Here is a 19,973-nt window from a genome sequence, read left to right as displayed (position 1 = left end):
TCCCCCCACAAATGAGAAATTTACGAGCACAGCAAGGAGAAAACAAGCCTGGTAAGGCTTCACAAGCCTTCAACCAGCCAGAACAGAGTATTTGAAGCTAATTCCACCACAATACTGCTGCAGCAAACATCCTAAACTCCCGCAGTCCAGTTCTGCACTACTGCAACACAACATTCACCAGAATCGATACTGCTCTGAGGAACAAATTGGGTGTCCTCAACATGAACCACAGATGCAGTTGATGAGAACAGTGCTGCAACACATCATCATGTATAAGTCGGAACTTCCTGAACGAAGACCCCATCCTACCAAGATGTTCAGATTTCTCTGCACACCAGCTGACAGAAACATATAGCAGAAGCTGAGCTGGCCCCATCTGGATCCAAAACAAGCCCATTTGAACCCTGTGCCACATCTGTATCATGCTAGCAAGAACCACTTGGTCCTTCTTCCTACCCCAGAAAATGTCTCACAATTCCTGAATCTGCAATTGTGATCCAAGAGACTTGTAGGAAATGGACAGTTCTGAGCACCAGCACAAAGCACCTCAACTGGCTTAAAAGCTAAGCATTTATACTCAGCATTCACTTAAAAGGCCCAACTGCTGCACCCTCATTGCCAGAAAATTCTCCTCTTAAGTATCAAAACCCACCATGCTCTGATAGTACTGGCAGGTAAGAAATTATTTATCAACATCAATGAAAACTATTATAAATTAGAGATACAGAACCCAAGAAGTACTGATCATGCTATCCAGTGCAGTTTTTAGCCAGTTACACAGTGACCAAAGCCAGAGAAATACCATCACCTTCGTTAATAGAAATCACATACACAAAGACATTACATTGCAGAGTCTAAAAAACTATCAGCTTCAATTTCCTGCCCTTCTCCCAACAAAAATTCTCACCCTATCACTGTAATAAGTCTGGACAAAAACTTGACTTATAACAAAGCTGTAGAACTCAGATTACCAGGTGACAAAAGAAAACTTCCCCATTGAACCTTCACTAGTCCGTGCCAACGCTGCTGCCCCTGTACCATTATCTGTAACTCATGGGGATTTTCTGAACTCTGGGAATGTAAAATGCAGAATTCGCACATCAGGATGCAAAATCACACTCCGCATTAACCACAGAAACTCTCAACCTGAAGTCAGAATTAAAACCAGTTTTCCCCCAGCATATATCCTCGCCTATGTCAAAACATGAAAATGAAATGACAAAGGACCTAATCTCACTTTCACAGAAGTCAGTAGCAAAGCTCCCGCTGACTTCAATAAGAGCAAAAGCCAGCACTAGATCTCCAAAAACCGTTATTATTTCCTTCAGAGCACCAAATGTATTTCCTATCAGTCCCCTGCAGAAATATGATGGTCTCTCAGCTTTCCAATAATATTACTTCAGAGAGAAAAGCATCTCAGACTGCCAGTGCTAATCTAATGTCTATGACCACCTGAGGAATACAGTTTGACTTCAGCATACAGCCCAAAGAAGAGGAAAGTATCAATCTCCCTATGGGAGAAGAAAGATTCATGCCTGCAGTAATGACTCAGTGAAAACTTTGGAAACAACAGGAGAAAATCTGCCATATTTTAAGGAGGATTTGTATGAGTATCTCTTCCTCTCTGTACAATAAACAGTTAAGATTCAGGGAATGATAATTACTTTCATATATACAAGTACTTCCTTACCTACTTTGCTGGAAATTACTATCAGAAGTGACATACAGAGAAGAACTTTGACCAGATGGAAAACTACATCCTGAAAGTAATACAGAAATACATTTTTATGCTCTTTAAGTTTAAAAAAATGAGTAAAAGTGAAAAGTACATTGTACAATTAAAAACACTTATTGTATATTTAACCAAGCAGAGAAATTGCATGAGGTATTTTTGGAACTGCAGGAGAAATATATGTCACGGGCTTCTGAACTGAATATATTTATAAAAAACAGATTAAAAAGCAGCTATGTAGTTAATAGTCTTTTAACAAGAACTAACAAAGGTAGCAAGACAAAACCTGTATTTTTCCAGTACCTTTCCTCCTGAAGTCACTTGGAAGCAGTCAGAGCAACCATAAGTATTTAACCCAAAAAGAGAGCATAAAGGAAAAGCTAAAGATAATCTTCAAATCCTGAGGAACTGGGGTCTTGACCACAGCATGCAGTTTGAAACCTGTGCCATAGGAAATCCAACAAGACCCTACTAATTATGCCTGCCTCTTAAGAGAGCTGCCAGCACACCTGCAAGCACTTGATGGAACAAGCTCTGAGCAGAAAGCAACAGCAGCTGCTTCTTATTGTATAGGCTGGAATTAAGTTAAATTTGCCTTGCCAGCTACACAGGAGAGACCAGTTTCACCTCATTAGTTACACGTGCTACTCAAGATGAAGGCATTCTTCTAGAAGACACACAAGGGACCTGAATCTGGGCTTTCCAATTCAATACTTGTTTGCAAAGAAATCAATAGAGCACATAAAGATTATCAGCTGAAAAGGTAAGCTTTCTTCACGTTTCCTGTCATTCCCTTCCCAGTGCAAAATTCGCAGGTTCAAAATTCACAAATTTCAAAAAGTTGAGTTTTCTGTTGCATAGAAATGCAACAGATGTCCAGTTCTATGTGTAGCATGTTATATCATCTTTGGATCTCCATTTCAAAGGCAGTAACAGGTAGGAGTTCAGTATTTTTTTTTAAAAGCTACTGAGAAGCAGAACTCCAAGGGACAAGAAACAATGGCTACCTGGCTGCAGCAGAGACAATACAAACCTCCTTTGGAAAGGGAAAACATTCACACTTTAGTTACTGTTCAGCTAACTAACCCATGCTACAGACAGTGATCAGAGTATGATTACACTACAATATTGCACATATCCATTTACTACTTTTCTCTATCAACAAAAGACCATCGTAGCATTTTGGTAATACATGCTTCTGCACTGATGTCTTATTTGTCCTAAGCCCTTGCACATTTTACATGTATCCTAACTTAAACAACTGCAATACAGGCATCCCCAGCTTGCTTTCTTTGGTGAATAAAATTGAAAAGACAAAGCACTTGTCCTTTCTTGAAAAGCTACTTCACTCAACATACAAGCAGAAAGGTAACTTAGTTCATACCATTTCAATAGAAGTGAATTACTAAACAAGTTTTCCCTCCAAACATGAGACAGAAATCAAAGGAAATCCACAAGTAATTTACAAGTACTGTATCGCCCTCTGCAGTCAATGGGTAAGTTCTGCAAAATGAAACTAAGCACAAAGATCAATTAAAAAAACTCAACAAGTAGAAACACAGCAGAACTTTTTAATGATAATGTCTTACTTCTTGGAATCATAGGAACAATTCATAAACTTTTTAGTTATTTACATAAATGCTCCACCTGTTAAGGATGTGGAAAAGTATGTTCTGCTGCTTCACTATGAGTCAGATTCCTCAATGGTACTTACAGCATTTACTCTCTTGGAATGTGATGGGAGTTTGCCATAGCTATTTCATTTTTTTTTTCTGGTTGCTTCTAATAAATATCCAAACCCACTTTTTTTAAGTCACATTAGCTGATCCATCAATGACAAAGCAGTACATTTTTCCGTTCAGCTATTGCACTACTTTATTTAACACAAGTTGTAACTGTAACAGGGCATTTTGCTGAGATTTTTACAGCACTGTATACTCATTTCACCCTGGCTGGATGCCAGGTGCCCTCCCCAAATTCGATTTTCTATCACTACCTCTTTTGAACTGGAGAGGGGAGGAAAAAATATAACATCTCAAGAGCAAGATCATTCACCTATTACTGTCACAGGCAAAACAGACTTGCCTTGGAGAAACAGACCAAATCCTTTATCAGTGAAATCAGAGTAGGATAATGGGAAATAACACCAAATCTTTAAACAATGTAGTGTTTGAATACTGTTCTGAACAAAAGTTAACTCACATTATGGCCAACTGTCTCCTTAATTCTTCACTTTCTCAACCTGTGACATGACTCAAGGAAATAAGTTAGCAGCATGAGCCTGAGTTAGAGGAGGCTTAGGTCAGATACTAAGAAAAGGTTTTCCACCCAGAGGGTGACTGGACACTGGAACAAGCTCCCCAATCCATCTGAGTTCACAAAGCATTTGGACAATGCTCAGAGTGCGACTCTTGGGATGTCCTGTGCAGGGCCAAGAGTTGGATTAAGTGATCCTCATGGGTCACTTCCAACTCGGCAGATTCTATAACTCTCTTACTAATACTGATTGTGCTGCATGACAAAACTGCTTTCTAGCCAAACACCTTCACTCCAACTTACAACTGCTTGTGACTTTTTGCCCCTGGGACCATGAATAGGATCTATTTAAGCAAATATAAAACTTTTCTTCTCTCAAAAGAAAAACCTTTGTACTTTATGAACAGCATATCACCACTAAAACACCCTTGAAACTAATGAAAGCAAATTAACAACCTTTTAAAACAAGATTAAACTTCTGAATACCCACTCTTTTGCTCTCAGCAGACAGCTGAAAGATCATACCCCAAACGTTCGAGGAAAGTATTAACAGCATTTCATGGTTTCACAGAACAGGACTGGTTTGGGTTGGAAGGGACACTGGACATCACCTACTCCTCACTTGACACCATTCATTAAGTAGGTTACTCAGGACCCCGTACAGACCAGCTTCGACCACCTTCCGTACACCAACACCGCAGGTCCCACGGACAGTAATACAGAAGGGCTTTAAAGCCCCCCTGCAGAGCGGAGTGGCAGCTGGGGCGGGTCACCGGGGCTGCCCGCCCTGCCCGCGGCCGCGTTCCCCCGGTGACGCCCCGCCCGCCGCCGCTGTTGCTGCTGAGGGGCCGCGCGGTGTCCCCGGGCCGGGCCGGGCCGCACCCCTGATCCCCAGAGAGCCGCCGGGCCAGGCTGCACCCCGGGTCCCCAGAGAACCTCCAGCAAGCCCGCGCCCCGGGCTGGCAGCGGGAAGGGCAGGAGCGAGCCCGTCTGTGCTCCGGCCACAGCCACCGCGCTGCTCACCTGCCCCAGCCAGGCCGGGCAGCCCTGTGAGACCCTCATCAGCCCCAGGAGTCGGGACCGGGACCGGCTCCCTGGGAATAGCTGGAGATAAGGCCAGGGTCTGAGCAGCCACGAGGACTGAGGAAAAGCATCTCCCAGCCCACCAGGAGCCCCACCGAGCACAGGACCAAAGGGTCGGGCACACCCGTGCAGCAGGACAAGCACGGTGTCGGTCACAGAGCCCAGGCGAAGCCCTCGGCCTCTCACGGCCAGCAGCGCAAGCCGCTGAGCAGCTGCAGGTGCCACAAGGAAACGCCGGCCAGAGACGCTCCGGGACGAGGCGCCCGAGGCACCGGGGGCAAGGCGCAGCATGGATCAGTCACTAGGACTAGACTCTTCACAGGAACCAGAAAGTGCCGACCCACAAGATGCCTATGAACGTGGGCATGGCCCTTACCAGCCACACGAACCGGGTTATGGTCTTGACCATCCCGGATACAGCCCATATGAGGATGAGATTCCCGATCCCCAAGCCCGGATGCTGGCAATCAAGAATGCAAAAGCCTATTTACTGAAGACCAGCACAAAATCTGGCCTGAACTTGTAAGTCTGAAAAAGGATCACAGTCAAATAGGGTAGGAACTATGAGTGGAGAGAAAGGTAGAAGGACAAAGGGAGGTACATGTAGAATGGGATAATGTTATACATGCAATATTTCATCACTGATGATACTTGCATGTGTCCAACATCTTTCAGAACCAAAATTCCTAATGGAATTTTATAGAGAGTTCAAAAAGAAATTTATATGATTGAGAGTAAGTTTAAATTCAGATTCAGCTCACAGATAGATGGGGTATATACCAGAAATGGAAGATGGAAATGCCCATAAGTATAATCAGAGTAGTTTTAACACTAATTTTCCTTAACACTCCATGATCTCCTTTCTTCTAATTATTCCAATGATTTCTCTCAAGTTCCACATGATTAGCCATTACTTTTTTACTAAAAGCATAATATTCTCAGACTTTTGTGTACTAAGCCAACAATATTTACATTTATATGACAGATATGATCATTTTGCTAATATACTAACAAAGATCCTGGATGAACAGCCCACAAATACAGTAGACATAATTGAGAATATCAGCAAGGATGTGAAGTGGGCTCAGTTTCGGAAAAAAATGGACACTCTTCGAGATGAACATTCAATTCCTCCAACATTTGAAGCTGCAGAAAAGTATAAAGCTTTGTTCGTCAAGGAAGGTGGAGAAGAAGAACCTGACGATTTAGAAGACGAGATGGTGAGTTATCATCCGAGTGAAACAGGTACCAAATATACCAGGGAAGGAGTGGGCAGATGGTGGGAAGGGAAAAGAGAAAGGGAGGAAGTTTCTTCTATATTGCTGCCTCTCCTGACCATACAAATAATTGCAGTCATAGCACCAGGTACCCTCTTCACAGCTGAGCTCATCCCATGTCTAGTTCCAAAGAACAAAACCCATCTGGTTACTTGAGATTTTTTTTCCTGTAGTAAATCTAATATCCTCCACCTTTATAATCAGGGATGTTCTAGAGGTGAGGAACAGGAAGTAAGGTTTATAAATCTCCCATATGCCAGTTCAGCACGGAATATTGCATCCACGTTTATTTTCTTTATATAAAAGGGATGTTTCTTTACCTGAAGTGACCATAATTCTTGATACCAGTTAGACGATATTGTGCACAGCTGCTACTGTAAAATAGCAGAATGCAGAATTTTGTGGTTCTTCCAGCTGCTGGTGTGGTTCTTCCACTCCTGGTGTGGTTCCAGGCTGTCCTTCTCCAACTGAAACAAAATATGATTTTAATGAACTAATATGATTGAAAAGCCACTTCTTAAAACAGAGTTTTTCATTATTCAGTTGCTTATATACAGAAGCATTTGTACCCAAGGAAATATAAGAATATAAATGAGAATTATAATAGCCGAGGGAAATCATTCAACAAGATGTTGATTTTTCATATGAATTTAACCAGTATATATTCAAATTAATTACCATTGCAGAGTACAAATGCCAACCACAGAAGAGATAGTCCTTCATCTTTTCCATAGCCTGTTATGTATCTTACATTAACAGTATAGGATGCTGAAAATGGAAAAAATGTAGGGTGTTTCAGAAAGGAATTCTGAATTTTTCATACTCCTGTCAATCTTACTTTGATATAAGAAACCTGTCAGATCCAAAGAAATTCCATATTAAACTACCACTAATTCTTCCAAATTCCCTACCCTGTCATGTCCAACTTTATAACAACTCTGTTATATGATCACCTACCCCCCATTAAATGAGAGATGGGTGGTAGAGCAACTGGAAATTCTTAATTATGGCCTAGTTGTGCTTCTGCTGAAGCCAGATGGAGTCTTACAGTGGACTTTGATGTAGGGGTCAATATATTAAAAACTGCAGGGAACTGTATGCCAAACAACGTTCACCTCAGAGAAATGTTACTGGTCTAGTGCCTAAATACATAAAATCTCTATTATCTACAACACAAGGCAACACAGTCTCACTGTTTGCAGGCATGAAGGCCTTTTAGCTGACATGCCCTAGCACTGAATGCATTGTAGATCTTGTGCAAGAATGCTGACTTTATTTTGCAGTAATTGGGAGTTTGAATTTTGAAATCCTGTGTTCTAAGAGCTGCAGTTTATTTGTGTTCTCTTCTTTACCAGTAAAAGGCTTCTATTTTTTCTAAACTATAGTACAAAAAATTAGTGAATGAATGTCTGCAAAGCACTTTGAGATAATGAGTGGCACTACAGGAAAGTGAAGTATAATGTTCAGTAGATAACTTGTTCAATTTTTAAAATAGATGATTATCCTATTCTTCAGCTCTAACTCTGAATCTTCTTTCCTAGGGACAGCCCTCTCTACCAAATGTGATGGAAACAGCCTTTTATTTTGAGCAGGCTGGAATTGGCCTGAACAAAGATGAATCCTATTACATATTCCTTGCCCTTAAAAACCTAATTAATATTCGGCCAATCCAGACCTGTCGCTTCTGGGGCAAAATTTTGGGCCTGGAAATGAACTATATTATAGCTGAAGTACAGTTACAGGAAGGGGAAGAGGATGAAGATATAGGAGAGGAAGGAGAGGAAGTTTTGGGGGAAGGAGAGAAAGAGGGTGAGGCTGAAGAAGAAGATGAGCAGAAAGAGAAAGAGGCTGAACCACCAAAGTCCACATATAAACCCCCACCTGAGATCCCAAAAGAAGAAAATGGGACTGGGACTAATAAATATATCTACTTTGTCTGTAACGAGCCAGGCACACCCTGGGTGAAGTTGCCTCCAGTGACACCAGCCCAGATTGTCTGTGCCAGGAAAATCAAGAAGTTCTTCACTGGTCGGCTGGATGCTCCTGTTGTGAGCTTTCCTCCTTTTCCTGGAAATGAGGCCAATTACCTGCGTGCACAGATAGCTCGAATCTCAGCAGGAACCCATGTCTCTCCCACTGGATTTTACCAGTTTGCAAATGAGGATGATGAAGAAGATGAAGGAGCAGACACATATGAAGAAAACCCCGAGTTTGAGCCTCCTCCTGTGGCTGAAATGGTGGAGTCCCTCGCCACGTGGGCACACCATGTCAAGGGCATTCTAAAGCAGGTGTGTGCCAGCATAGCTCACATGCACCTTGGATACCACTGACACCGCAGTGCTTATAGGGTTACAGAATGTGAATGACACTCCTCACCTGCACATGCAAGCTATTCACCAGAAATGGTATTGGAATGGAAGACTTTTAAATAGAAAATACATTTTATATAGTATATAATACCAAAATATTTTACACATAAAACACGTATTTTATATGGTATATCATACGTAAATATCTTGCATGTATTTATATATACCATCTATTTTTATGTGTGTGTGTGTGTGTGTGTGTATATATATATATATATATATTTAGGAACCCCCTAAGTTTAATACTTTTTCCAGTGTTCTTGAGATTGAAACCTGTCTTTAAATAACAGTATGGAGTGAGGCCCCAGTAGATAACAATCATTTCTTTCAATCTTTTGTATTAGGCTTTCTGCTTTGAGATTCTTATTTGACAAAAATGTTTAAAATTATCTTTTCTTAGGATGCTAAAAAGCAGATAACTTATGGTTGTATGCTAAATGGAACTTACTTGGTGTTTTCTTCTGGTTAATTTTTGTTTTGTACTTTCTGCTGTGAAACATTCAAATGAAAAAAACTTAAAAACATGTTCTATCAAACTAGTGCTAGAAAGAGGTATCACTAGTTTGTTTTTTATTCCTAGATGGTTTGATGGCCAGTCTACCAATTCAAAAATGCTACTGTAAAATAACAGCTAATGCTAGAAAATAAGGTTTAAACTTACTACCAGCAAAATAATAGTTGTAAAAAATTTATATGCATTAGAATCTTAAGAACATTTTGTTATGATCCTCTGACTGGTAGCCAAATAACAAGGCAGATTTTAAAAAGAAGGGATAGTTTGCAGTAACTGGTAAACTAGCAAGAATGTAAACCAAACTAGCCAGGAACTGAAGAATATAAAATGACAAAGAGCTGATAACTGAGGGTTATTCTCAAACAGTAAGCAGGAACGAATAAGGGGAGAAATAAGGGGAACATTCTGCCAAGAGAATATGATATTCTGCTAACAATATACCAGTTTTTCTTCTCATCCCGTAACTGTGTGTGTGTCTGGGCGAATTGTTTTCACTAGTTTTAACTTGCATTCTTTCAATGATTGTTACAATGCATTTATTATTTTTCCACATCAATTACAGGGTCGCTGCGTTTGGATTAATCCTTCTCAAAAATCAGAAGAAGATGAAGATGATGAAGAGGAGGAAGAGGAGGAGGGAGAGGAGCAACAGGAAGAAAGAGGACCAGCCCTTCTTACTCTAATCTCTGAAGATGAAGGTATTCATCAGGGAATATGAAGTTTTTTGTAGAGAGTCACTAGGAATGTTGTCATTTAGCAGTAGATATTTGAAGTTATAGAACTCTGACACTTCTTGGGGCAATATACTTTGCCTCTGTAGGGCAAACACATTCTTTTACAAAATCAATCAAAACCAAAATGGTTAATAATATTGATATTAAAAGTGAAATAATCATGTTTACTAGGTAACCATCTTGTTGAGATTAAAAGGAAAAAATAACTTTGACTTGTTATTGCAAGTTCAAAACAGCTCACTACATGAAATACATTCAACTATTTTTCTCATCTTTTTAAGAAAAAAGTGTGTATGTGTAAATACAATAATTAATATGTACACATGTGCACTGATACACATTATTTGTATAAGAATTTAGTTCTTTTAGTATATCACTGCAGTAAATAATGGGAATAAGGGAGCCTGAATATTAGATTACATCAGTATTTGATTATTTTGCTACACTCCATTTTCTAATCAAGGTGAAATATAGCTATACAATTTATCCATAAGTGATAAAAATTCCTTGACAAAAGAACCAGGGGTGAGTGCTACCAATTTTTTCTGTACGTTGGGGGTCTATCAGCCTTCCTATGCTACCTACATGCAAACCACCTGCTTGAAAACAGTACCTACACTTACTCTTTCTGACTTCTGGCTATTCTGTCATGCAACTTAGTATAAACTTTGCTTGAATTCTGTGCAAGTCTTGTAGCTCAGTCTTAAATATGTTGTAGAGGCTTGTCAAGACCATTTTTCATAGACAGTGTGTGTTTGGCTGTCTCCAGGCATGAAAGACATCCCTGCTTGGACAGCTCAGGCTTCTACAGACCTGATCCCACGATATTCTGTTGCAATCCTGCAGTCTAACCGATGGCCTGGAGCTTATGCCTTTGCATCTGGCAGGTGAGAGTCCACCTGACATGGTTACAACACTGCCTGTATGTGCTACACACAGGTGCCTCTTTAATGCAGGCAGAGTTACTTTATTATTAATTCATTGACTGAATTCTAACTATTCCAGAAGCTGATGGAGAAGGCCGCTTAAATGTGCACAGCAATAGTGAATATGTATTTAAGACTGGAAAAAAAATAATCTTTGGAAAGGCTGCATTAAGTTAATGGATGTAAATGTCAAGCTAGTATTTGAGCACAGTCCTTGATTTAAAAGACATATTCTTGTGTCTGTGGGACGTTTTACAAAACCAGCTACATTCTGTGATCCTAATGTAATAATAAATACATGTGGTTATTACCTCTATGTATATTTCCACGACACAGTCATTCCACTACACTGTACTGCAATGCATTACAGTGACACTCCATCATTTTAAATAGAAGATGTATTAATAACCATTAGAGCAGTTAAAAAAGAGGGGCCATGTTTGAAATTCTTCTGCTATAGGTTATCTGCACCACAGTGACTTCTTGTGCAGCAGAGTAAAAATTCCTGACAGTATCTCTGCTAATATTTTGTCAGGGGATGTATGTGTGATCTTTCACTTCTCTTTCTCAGGAAATTTGAGAACATCTACTTTGGCTGGGGGCACAAATACAGTCCAGAAAGCCACACTCCTGCACTGCCCCCGCCAGTACAAGCAGAATTCCCCAGTGGGCCAGGAATCACTGAGACAGTAGACCCCACTGTGGAAGAGGAAATGGCTTTCAAGGCTGCGCAGGAAGACGCCTTAGCCGAAACGGAGGAAGAGGAAGATGAGGAAGGGGAGGATGATTAAAATATGGAAGAAAACAGATTGTTTTAAAAGTTTGAACATAACAGCATTTTCATAATGTGGTCATTTATTTGCTGACCTCAAAAGAAATGCATTTGGAGCATGCCTTGTTTTTTGATTTCTTTGCAGCTGTCTTCCTCTCCTCACCTCTCAAACCTACTTGCAGTGGCATGAAGGCTTTTTTCTGTTTGAGCAAACATAGTCTGTTTCCCTAAAATTATACTGCTTTGAACTAAGAACTACCACCCACCAGATGTTCACACTGTTTTTCTAGCCCTCACTTCAATACATATATACATTTTACTTAAATAAATTTTTTTTAATCCCATGACCATGTCACTTTTATGTGTAAAAGCGTACTATTCGGCTTCAGTGGGCAGCTTATTGAGGTACGAGCTGAGCGCACGGCAGTGATACTGCTCATCATTGGCACTCGGGGGCTGCACCTCCAATCCTGTGCTCAGCTCTGAGCCCCTCACTGCAAGAGGCTTGGAGATGCTCGAGCGCATCCAGAGAAGGGCAATGGGGCTGGGGAAGGATCTGGAGCACAAGTCTGTGAGGAGCGGCTGAGGGAGCGGGGGGTGTTTAGCCTGGAGGAAAGGAGGCTCAGGGGGGAGCTTATCACTCTTTACAGCCGCCTCACGGGAGGGTGTAGGCAGGTGGGGGCTGGCCTCTTCTACCCAGTTACAAGCGACATGACAAGAGAAGGCAGCCTCAAAAGGATTATTAAAAAATTAATTTAAAAAATAAAAATAATGGAAAGCGTTGTTAGCCTTGGAACGGCTGCGCAGGGAAGCGATGAAGTCACCGTCCCTGGGAGTGTTTAAAAGACCCGCAGCTGCGGATGTGAGGGCACCGCTGCATTCTCGGACCGGTGCCATCTGGGCGCTTCCGGCGGGGGGGAGGTCTCGCGGGAGAGTCAGGAGGTGCTCAGCCGTCTTTTTCTGACCGTGCTTCCCCCCCCGCCAGCTTGTGCGAGTGGTGCGCTCCACGCTGGGCGTGCGTCCTGGCGGGCCAATAGGGAGCGGCTGCGGGCGCAGTTCAAACTGCGGCGGCGGTTGGGGCGAGCGCTCCCCGGTCCCTTGTCCCTGTTCTGCTCCTCCTGTCTCGGGCGGGCATGGCGGACGAGGGCGCCGTCACGGTGTGCGTGCGTGTGCGGCCGCTCATCGCCAGGTGAGCCGCCGCGCTGGCGGCAGGGGAAGGCGCCCTCCGCACCCCTGGGTGCCGCCTTGCCCCCCGCACGGAGGGATCCGGAGCGAGGGGCTGGCGAGAGGCGGGGAAAGAGTGTCGCGGTAAGGGGCCCGCGTTTTGGGGGCAGAGTCCTCGCCCAATAAAGGTAACAGAGTGTCTGTTCTTTCAGAGAAAATGCCTTAGGAGATAAAGTGTCCCTGCACTGGAGAAGTGAGAATAATACTGTTTCCGACGTGAATGGTACCAAAATATTTAGTTACGGTAAGAATGTGAAAGCAATTGCTTTACTTGGATGCTTACGTGGAAATTTGCTACTGTACTTTTGAACGTGTCCTTTGTGTTTAATGTCCTGAGCTTCTTGAAGTGTCCCCCAACCTTCCCAGAATCGTAGTTCCGAAGGAGTGTCATTGGGGCACACGGGATTTCTGGTGTAGGCACTGCTGGGATGTGTTTTTGAGGTCAGCTTCCTGATGGATGATGCTTTCTCATGCCGTAGGGGCTTTGGAACACTTTGGTTTTTTTTAAATCTGGAATCCAGTTACACATGGGCTAAACAAGGGCTAGGCCAGAGCATTTAGGGAGAAGGGTATAGGAGAACACAATCCCAAAGGTCACTAATGTGAATGTTGGCTCCTCATAACTAACTGGCTCCCTTTAAGTCTTTTCCTACTGATCGACTCTTCTTGTTAATATTAACATAGCCAGTATAAATATTCTTCCCAAAATACATATTCAATAAAAGAAGTAAAAACTTCTCTGCCTCAGCTAGTCAGAAACTAACCAAGAGCAGAGGAGAGCTCTTTCATGCTGTCCACTGCAGACAACAGAGTCTGTGTGAAGGATGCAGGGGAGCCAATGCAGTCTCTGATAACAAACTCTGCACCACTTCTCTCCCCCTTCACTCCTGGAAGGACTCTTAAGGCTCAATATCCAACACAAACAGAACAGACAATTGGGGATACCTGTAGTAATTATGTTGAGACGGACACAGCTGGTATCACCTCCAGCCCTTTAACTAGCATCCCCACCAGTCCTTGTATTTGCAAGATCTACTTACCTTCTTTCACAGACCTCTCTCGTATAACTCTGACTCCTTTTCTTATAGGCAGCTCCACAATAGGACTGGCTTCTTTCACTCTGCTCGACTAGCTAAACCCAAGCTGTCCGTTTCCTGGCTGCCTAGCCTTGACTGTCCCTCTTACAACCACATGTCCTTCAGCTCCTCACAGCCAGCAGACTCTGAATCTTAAGCTCCAACTGCAAGTACCCATAACTGGTAGCTAGCTAGCCCACTCTTTTATATCCCCCAAAATGATTGGGCAGACACAGATGTTTCCACTCCTTGGTAATCAATACTGCTGCGAGTCATTGGGAAAGATTCCCTCCTGCACCATCCTTTCAGCCTGGCTACCCACAGATACGAGCATCACAGAGTCACCCCAGGACAATTAGCCAAAACGTTTAAGGATTAAATGGGATGACTGTTTAACTATGTTCATCATCATCATTGTCAGGGTGTTTTTACTTGTCTATCATCTGTGTATTGTGTCTTTCTTGATTTTGTGTTTAATATTTATTTTAAAACAAAATTCAAAAAGCATTAGTGGTGTTACAATAATATTTATATTTGAATTAGCTTACAAATAATTATGCAAATTTACTGTATTTGAAGTCAGAAACACTGAATGATTGCTTGATTTGACTTGCAATAGAGCGGATTCTCATGTTTTATTTTTTCTGTTTTAAGATCGTGTCTTTCACTCAAGTGACAACACTCAGCAGTTGTATGATGGTGTAGCTGTTCCAATTATACAGTCAGCTGTGCAGGGCTATAATGGTAAGTTTTAAAGCTGCATTTAAATTCTTTTTATAATGTATTTCAGAGATAGTTGGTAAAACTTAACCGTCTTTCTAGGCACAATTTTTGCTTACGGACAGACTGCTTCAGGGAAGACTTACACAATGATGGGGAACGAAAATTCCATGGGCATTATCCCTAAGGCAATTCAACACGTATTCAAAATTATTTGTGAGGTGAGTAATTCTATTAAATTGAAATGACCGAAAGGACAAGTAATATTTGTGATGGTTACGTGAAAGTTAATTTTAATCTCAAGAGCCTTATGAAGGAAATTAATTTATATTGGACTGTATGTTGCAGTTATTTTGCTAGCTTGGCAAAGATGAGTATTTCAAACAAAAAGCTAATGGGACTCTATTAGTTGAAATCAAATCAGAACTAAACTGAGGAGGATTCTTAACCTTCCAAATATGTTAAACTGATTACAAATAAAAATAGGTACTCATTTGTTAATGTGGTAGATAAGATAAAGTGAAACTTTGTGTTTATTCTGCTATTTTAAAAGTCTGAAAAGTTAACAATTAAAGACTTTTTCATAAGTGGGAAGAATATAACACTATATTTACTCACATCAGGCTTACAAAATAATTGCTAATTGCTCAATATTAATAAAAGTAAGGAGAAAGTGTACATTAAAACAGTGATTCCCAAAACATGATTTGCAGAGTGTTTGCTTCTGCCTTGAGGGTTTCAGGTAATTATTACCAGTGAAGTGAAATGGTCACTGCTCTTTTAAGGATGTGCAAAGTACCCTTAGAGGGTTTATGGAGTAACTAAAGGCAAGAAAATTTTTCTTGCATACATTGTGCAACCTTTCCTCACCCCAGCATTCTCTACCAAGGAGGCAGGGGAAGAAGCAGCAGCCACAAACTAAATTTGTTTTGTTTTTTTTCCTTTCAACATTAGATTCCAGAGAGAGAATTCCTGCTAAGGGTTTCTTACATGGAAATCTACAATGAAACAATTACCGATTTGCTTTGCGATAATAGGAAAAAGAAGCCTCTGGGAATTCGTGAGGATGTTAATGTAAGTAGATGTTATGTATAAGTATTTCATCTGCTTGGAGTAAAAGATGTAGGGAAAAAATGCCTTCAGAAGCATCCAGTGAAAAACTTTTCTGGGATGACCTGTGTAATTGTATCTTCAGCATTAGCAGAAGGACACTTGATGAAGTATAATAAAAACAGCGGGCTTGCTATTTCTAGTTCATATTTATAAGTCTTTATAAAAGTAGACTTAACCCTCAAGTTTTCCAGGATGGTATATTTTATTTAACTTTGTTAGTAAAGACTCAAGAATTGTTTAGTTAACAACACTTCTATAAACATCACCTTAAGCTCCATGTGTTACAAGTTTCTGACACATATACAGAGTTGCTTTAATATCTCTTCATGTCATCTACCAAGTAGATACACTTTTCTTCTACCATGATCATAGAATAATCATGACACTAGAACTATTCAGTGAGATGATCGCTATAGAGAAAGAAATCTGTATTAACACTATCTTCAGTTTCTTTATATTAAGTATTGTAGGAAACAATAAAAATTGTTGGGTTGGGTTTTGGGGTGGTTTTTTTGCTTTGGTTGCCTTAAATGATTATGGGTTTGGAACATAGAAAGAAGGGAAATTTACCAATTGTATGACTATGTCCTTATAAGAGTTACTGAGAAATATACTCTTAAATTCCCTGAGAAAATGTCAAGAAGGATATTTCACTCAGCAGTTCTGTTTTCGGGAAACTTTCTAAATCTGTTGTTTGATTCTTGTGCCCTTAGGCCACAATTTTGGTTAAAGTCTAAACTTTACCCATCCCCTGTTTTTGGGGTACAAAGACATTCAGCTGCTGAATAAATACCATAATAATTGCTGGTAATGTTAACTTTAGGTATCGAAGTGTGGTTTTGGAGTTCAGTAAAATTTATTACGGTGTTTATTCTATAGAGGAATACATACGTAGAAGATCTGATTGAAGAAGTGGTGGTTTCCCCAGAACAAGTTATGGAATGGATCAGAAAAGGAGAAAGTAAGTATTTAGATGATGTCTGCTGATAGCTTAAAAATGTGTTTGGTTAATCAGGTATATTTAGAACCATGGAGTGTTCCTTTGAGTTTATATTCATAAACCAAAGTTTTTCCAGAAAGTTTTAAAATTGGGCTTTTTGTCTGTTTATCTCCAGTTTATCAGATTATAAGCAGAAGTATTCTAATATTGTTTTTTGACAGGAAATCGCCATTATGGAGAAACAAAAATGAATGAACACAGCAGCCGTTCTCACACTATCTTCAGAATGGTAAAAATGGTTTCACTACTGGGAGTGGTTTTATTGTTTTCAAAGTAACAAAAATGTCATTGCACTTCATTGCATTTCTAGATCATTGAAAGCAGAGAACGAAGTGACCCTGCAAATGCAAACTGTGATGGAGCAGTCATGGTTTCCCACTTGGTAAATGTCTATTTAATATGTTCTTGGAGTACAGGTTAACTAGAGAATTTACTGTTACTGCTTGTTTGAGACATTAATGGTACTTCATTCTTTGTTGTTAACTTTGACAGATGTTTAAGTATAGAGGGAGACTCCTGTGGCATTATCTAGAGAAGATGTTCCCACCAGCGGGGATTCTACATGAGAATTATTCATGCTGGATTGGGGAGTGTTATGACCTCCTAGGAGCATAAGGGACTAATATCAGGGTGCTTTTACATTTTGCTAAATATATCTTCCCTTCAATTATTTCTTACCACTGACAAGTCCAGTGAAATAATTTGTAAAATAGGTAACTTTAAGACTTCCCTTATCATCAAATTTAGTTGTTGTTAAAATAATGTATGGCCTACATCCGCCATGGCCAAAAGATTAATTTTTTTCAGAAGTAACCCCACTTTGCATCTCTTTGGTGGATTATTGGTATATGAAATACCATAAACTGGGGAGAATTACCACTGGACCTCTCTAGGGAAATGTTAAGATTTCAGAAGCCTTTTCTACAGCCTTTTCTTGATTCTTAGAAAGTTATCTGAAACAACTGCAGGAATGGAACCAATGTGAAACTATGTGAACCTGCTAAAATGGAAATAGCATTAAGTTAATCACATGCATTGTGGAAAGAGCTTTCTGTTCTGGCTTCACATGAAAAAGCTCTGGGGTCTGAATGTAAATACCACTCATGCAGTATCTCAACAAACTAATTACCTACTTTTTGTGCTTCCCATAATTTACAGTATCCACTCTTCTTGCACCACCCCCTCTGCCCTATCTCAGTTCCAACTGACTTCAGAGTAACCACGAGTAACAAGGGTAAGGGGAGAGGGATTTTGACCCTCTTGGTCTCTTGCTGCTTGGTGGAGTTAGTACAGGATTTTACTCTTCTGAAGCAAAAATCAGCTAAAGTGAGGACTACTTGCTCAGGCAAATCATTACGGAATGCCATAATGTTCTAGTTGGCTTTGAATCAGGTTCAGAGTGAGACTTTTCCTCTGGTAGTTCATTTATTTTTCTTATTGTCACAATGGCAGGTAAGGAGAAACATACAACCAGCTTAGGAGAGGATACTAGATAATCTCATCTAGGCTCTTTCACATGAAGGATTCCTACAACTGGAATTAGTAATTAACACTTCTGTATTGAGAAACTGTGTTTATGTTTTTGTGACTGAGTGTAGAGGTTGTTGCACTGCGAGTTTGAAACACTATTTGGGGTGGAATAATAGAGTTCATATGAGCTTATTCCACACCCTTATGTACCTTTGAAAGTATTGGTTGTGTGTAGTAGCTGTGCAGTAATTCCAGTAATGACATACCCCTTGCTCTTTTTTTGAAGCTTAACTTTAGTTTATTAAATTCTTAGCAGAGATTTAGAATTATGAGGACTTAAAGTAAATTGTCTCAGAACTAACCTGTGAAATATTTCATGAATTTGCAGAACTTGGTAGATCTGGCAGGCAGTGAAAGAGCTAGTCAAACAGGAGCTGAAGGTGAGTGTTAAATGAGGCTCCACTGACAACAACTTCTGTTAATAAACCCTTATGAGAAACTGTGATAGAAGGGAAATTATTTGATCCATGTGCTATTGTGTTATTTATTGTTTATAAATAAGGCCTTTTCCTCTGTGTAGGACAGGATCTACTCAGGAAAATACTGTAAATGCTGTGAAGTGCAAACAATTAAGTAGTACTATGCCTTTTCTAGAATCGCAGGCCCAACAATAATCCTGCACGCAACTAATACAGTAGAGATGACTCAGTGAAGATGCACACAAAATACTAACAAAAATCACAAGAAGCTTTTTAGGGACTTGTGTGTAAAGGTGAATAGATGGCTCACTCTTTAGTTCAGAGGAAGCTCGTCTGTCAACAGTGACAGCATGAAGCTGCACGAAAGTGCCTTGATCAGAAAAAAGTGATCTGAGAGGGACACACGTAGTAGTCTCTCTAACAAAGAATGACTAACCTAAAGCTTGTATCTGACTTGTTTGTTGTGTGTGTGAATATGGGCATTTGCAAAATTTAAACAGGAAGCAAATTTGTAGTTCTTATCACCCCAAATGCTTACGATGTAAAGGTTCTAAATGTTTATTTTTGATTACTGTTTTATTTCAATGCATTTTGGCTATCATAAAGGATTAGGTACTGCCAGCTGATAGGTCAATAGTGTATTGTGGCACTTAGGGTTTAACTTTTGGACAATCAATCCCTCTGAGCATAACATAGCACAAAAGCTTGACAGGTTGAAAATAATTGAAAATGTATCTTAATATTATTTTAAATTTAAAATAATAATAATAAAATGTGTGGTACCTAGGTGTTCGACTGAAAGAAGGCTGCAATATAAATCGGAGCTTGTTCATTCTGAGTCAAGTTATCAAAAAACTTTGTGATGACCCTTCTGGGTAAGCAACTGTTTGAATACCTGTTACAAGATAAGACACTGCTAAACTAAGAAATTAAAATCCTTTATTTATAATCTTATGTAGGTAACTGTTTCAAATAGCCTATTACTTCTAGAAAATATATATTTACCATGTTTATGCAGAAATCTGATTTTTTTTTTGTTGTCACCTCTCTTTTATTAGCTTCATAAATTACAGAGACAGTAAGCTGACTCGAATTCTGCAGAACTCCCTTGGAGGAAATGCTAAAACAGTTATTGTTTGTACAATTACTCCTGTTTCTTTTGATGAGACACTCAGCACTCTTCAGGTAAAGCTTCTCTCCACTTCTCCAGCACTAATCATTGCAGACA

The 19,973-nt window shown here is 40.2% G+C and overlaps 2 protein-coding genes across 2 annotated transcripts in view; both read left to right on the top strand.

Moving 5' to 3' along the window:
- The first annotated feature begins 4,866 nt into the window (after positions 1 to 4,866).
- LOC116996543 (radial spoke head protein 4 homolog A-like) lies at positions 4,867 to 12,003 on the top strand. The gene is made up of 6 exons (XM_033060324.1): positions 4,867 to 5,593; positions 6,057 to 6,291; positions 7,890 to 8,636; positions 9,794 to 9,929; positions 10,735 to 10,852; positions 11,463 to 12,003. Exons 1-6 carry the CDS (start codon positions 5,361 to 5,363, stop codon positions 11,680 to 11,682), a joined length of 1,689 nt encoding a protein of 562 aa, XP_032916215.1. The 5' UTR covers positions 4,867 to 5,360; the 3' UTR covers positions 11,683 to 12,003.
- Positions 12,004 to 12,772: 769 nt separating this feature from the next.
- Positions 12,773 to 19,973, top strand: part of CENPE (centromere protein E) — a 43,166-nt gene continuing 35,965 nt past the window's right edge. The window contains exons 1-11 of the mRNA XM_033060460.1: positions 12,773 to 12,852; positions 13,040 to 13,131; positions 14,618 to 14,707; positions 14,786 to 14,904; positions 15,638 to 15,757; positions 16,676 to 16,757; positions 16,958 to 17,025; positions 17,107 to 17,178; positions 18,655 to 18,706; positions 19,533 to 19,620; positions 19,804 to 19,930. Coding sequence (XP_032916351.1) covers positions 12,797 to 12,852; positions 13,040 to 13,131; positions 14,618 to 14,707; positions 14,786 to 14,904; positions 15,638 to 15,757; positions 16,676 to 16,757; positions 16,958 to 17,025; positions 17,107 to 17,178; positions 18,655 to 18,706; positions 19,533 to 19,620; positions 19,804 to 19,930 — 966 coding nt within the window. The 5' untranslated portion in view covers positions 12,773 to 12,796. The remainder of the gene's footprint in view (positions 12,853 to 13,039; positions 13,132 to 14,617; positions 14,708 to 14,785; positions 14,905 to 15,637; positions 15,758 to 16,675; positions 16,758 to 16,957; positions 17,026 to 17,106; positions 17,179 to 18,654; positions 18,707 to 19,532; positions 19,621 to 19,803; positions 19,931 to 19,973) is intronic.

This window comes from Catharus ustulatus, chromosome 5, assembly GCF_009819885.2.
Source record: "Catharus ustulatus isolate bCatUst1 chromosome 5, bCatUst1.pri.v2, whole genome shotgun sequence".
Taxonomy (NCBI): Eukaryota; Metazoa; Chordata; class Aves; order Passeriformes; family Turdidae; genus Catharus; species Catharus ustulatus.
This window is presented reverse-complemented; position numbering and strand designations above follow the sequence as displayed.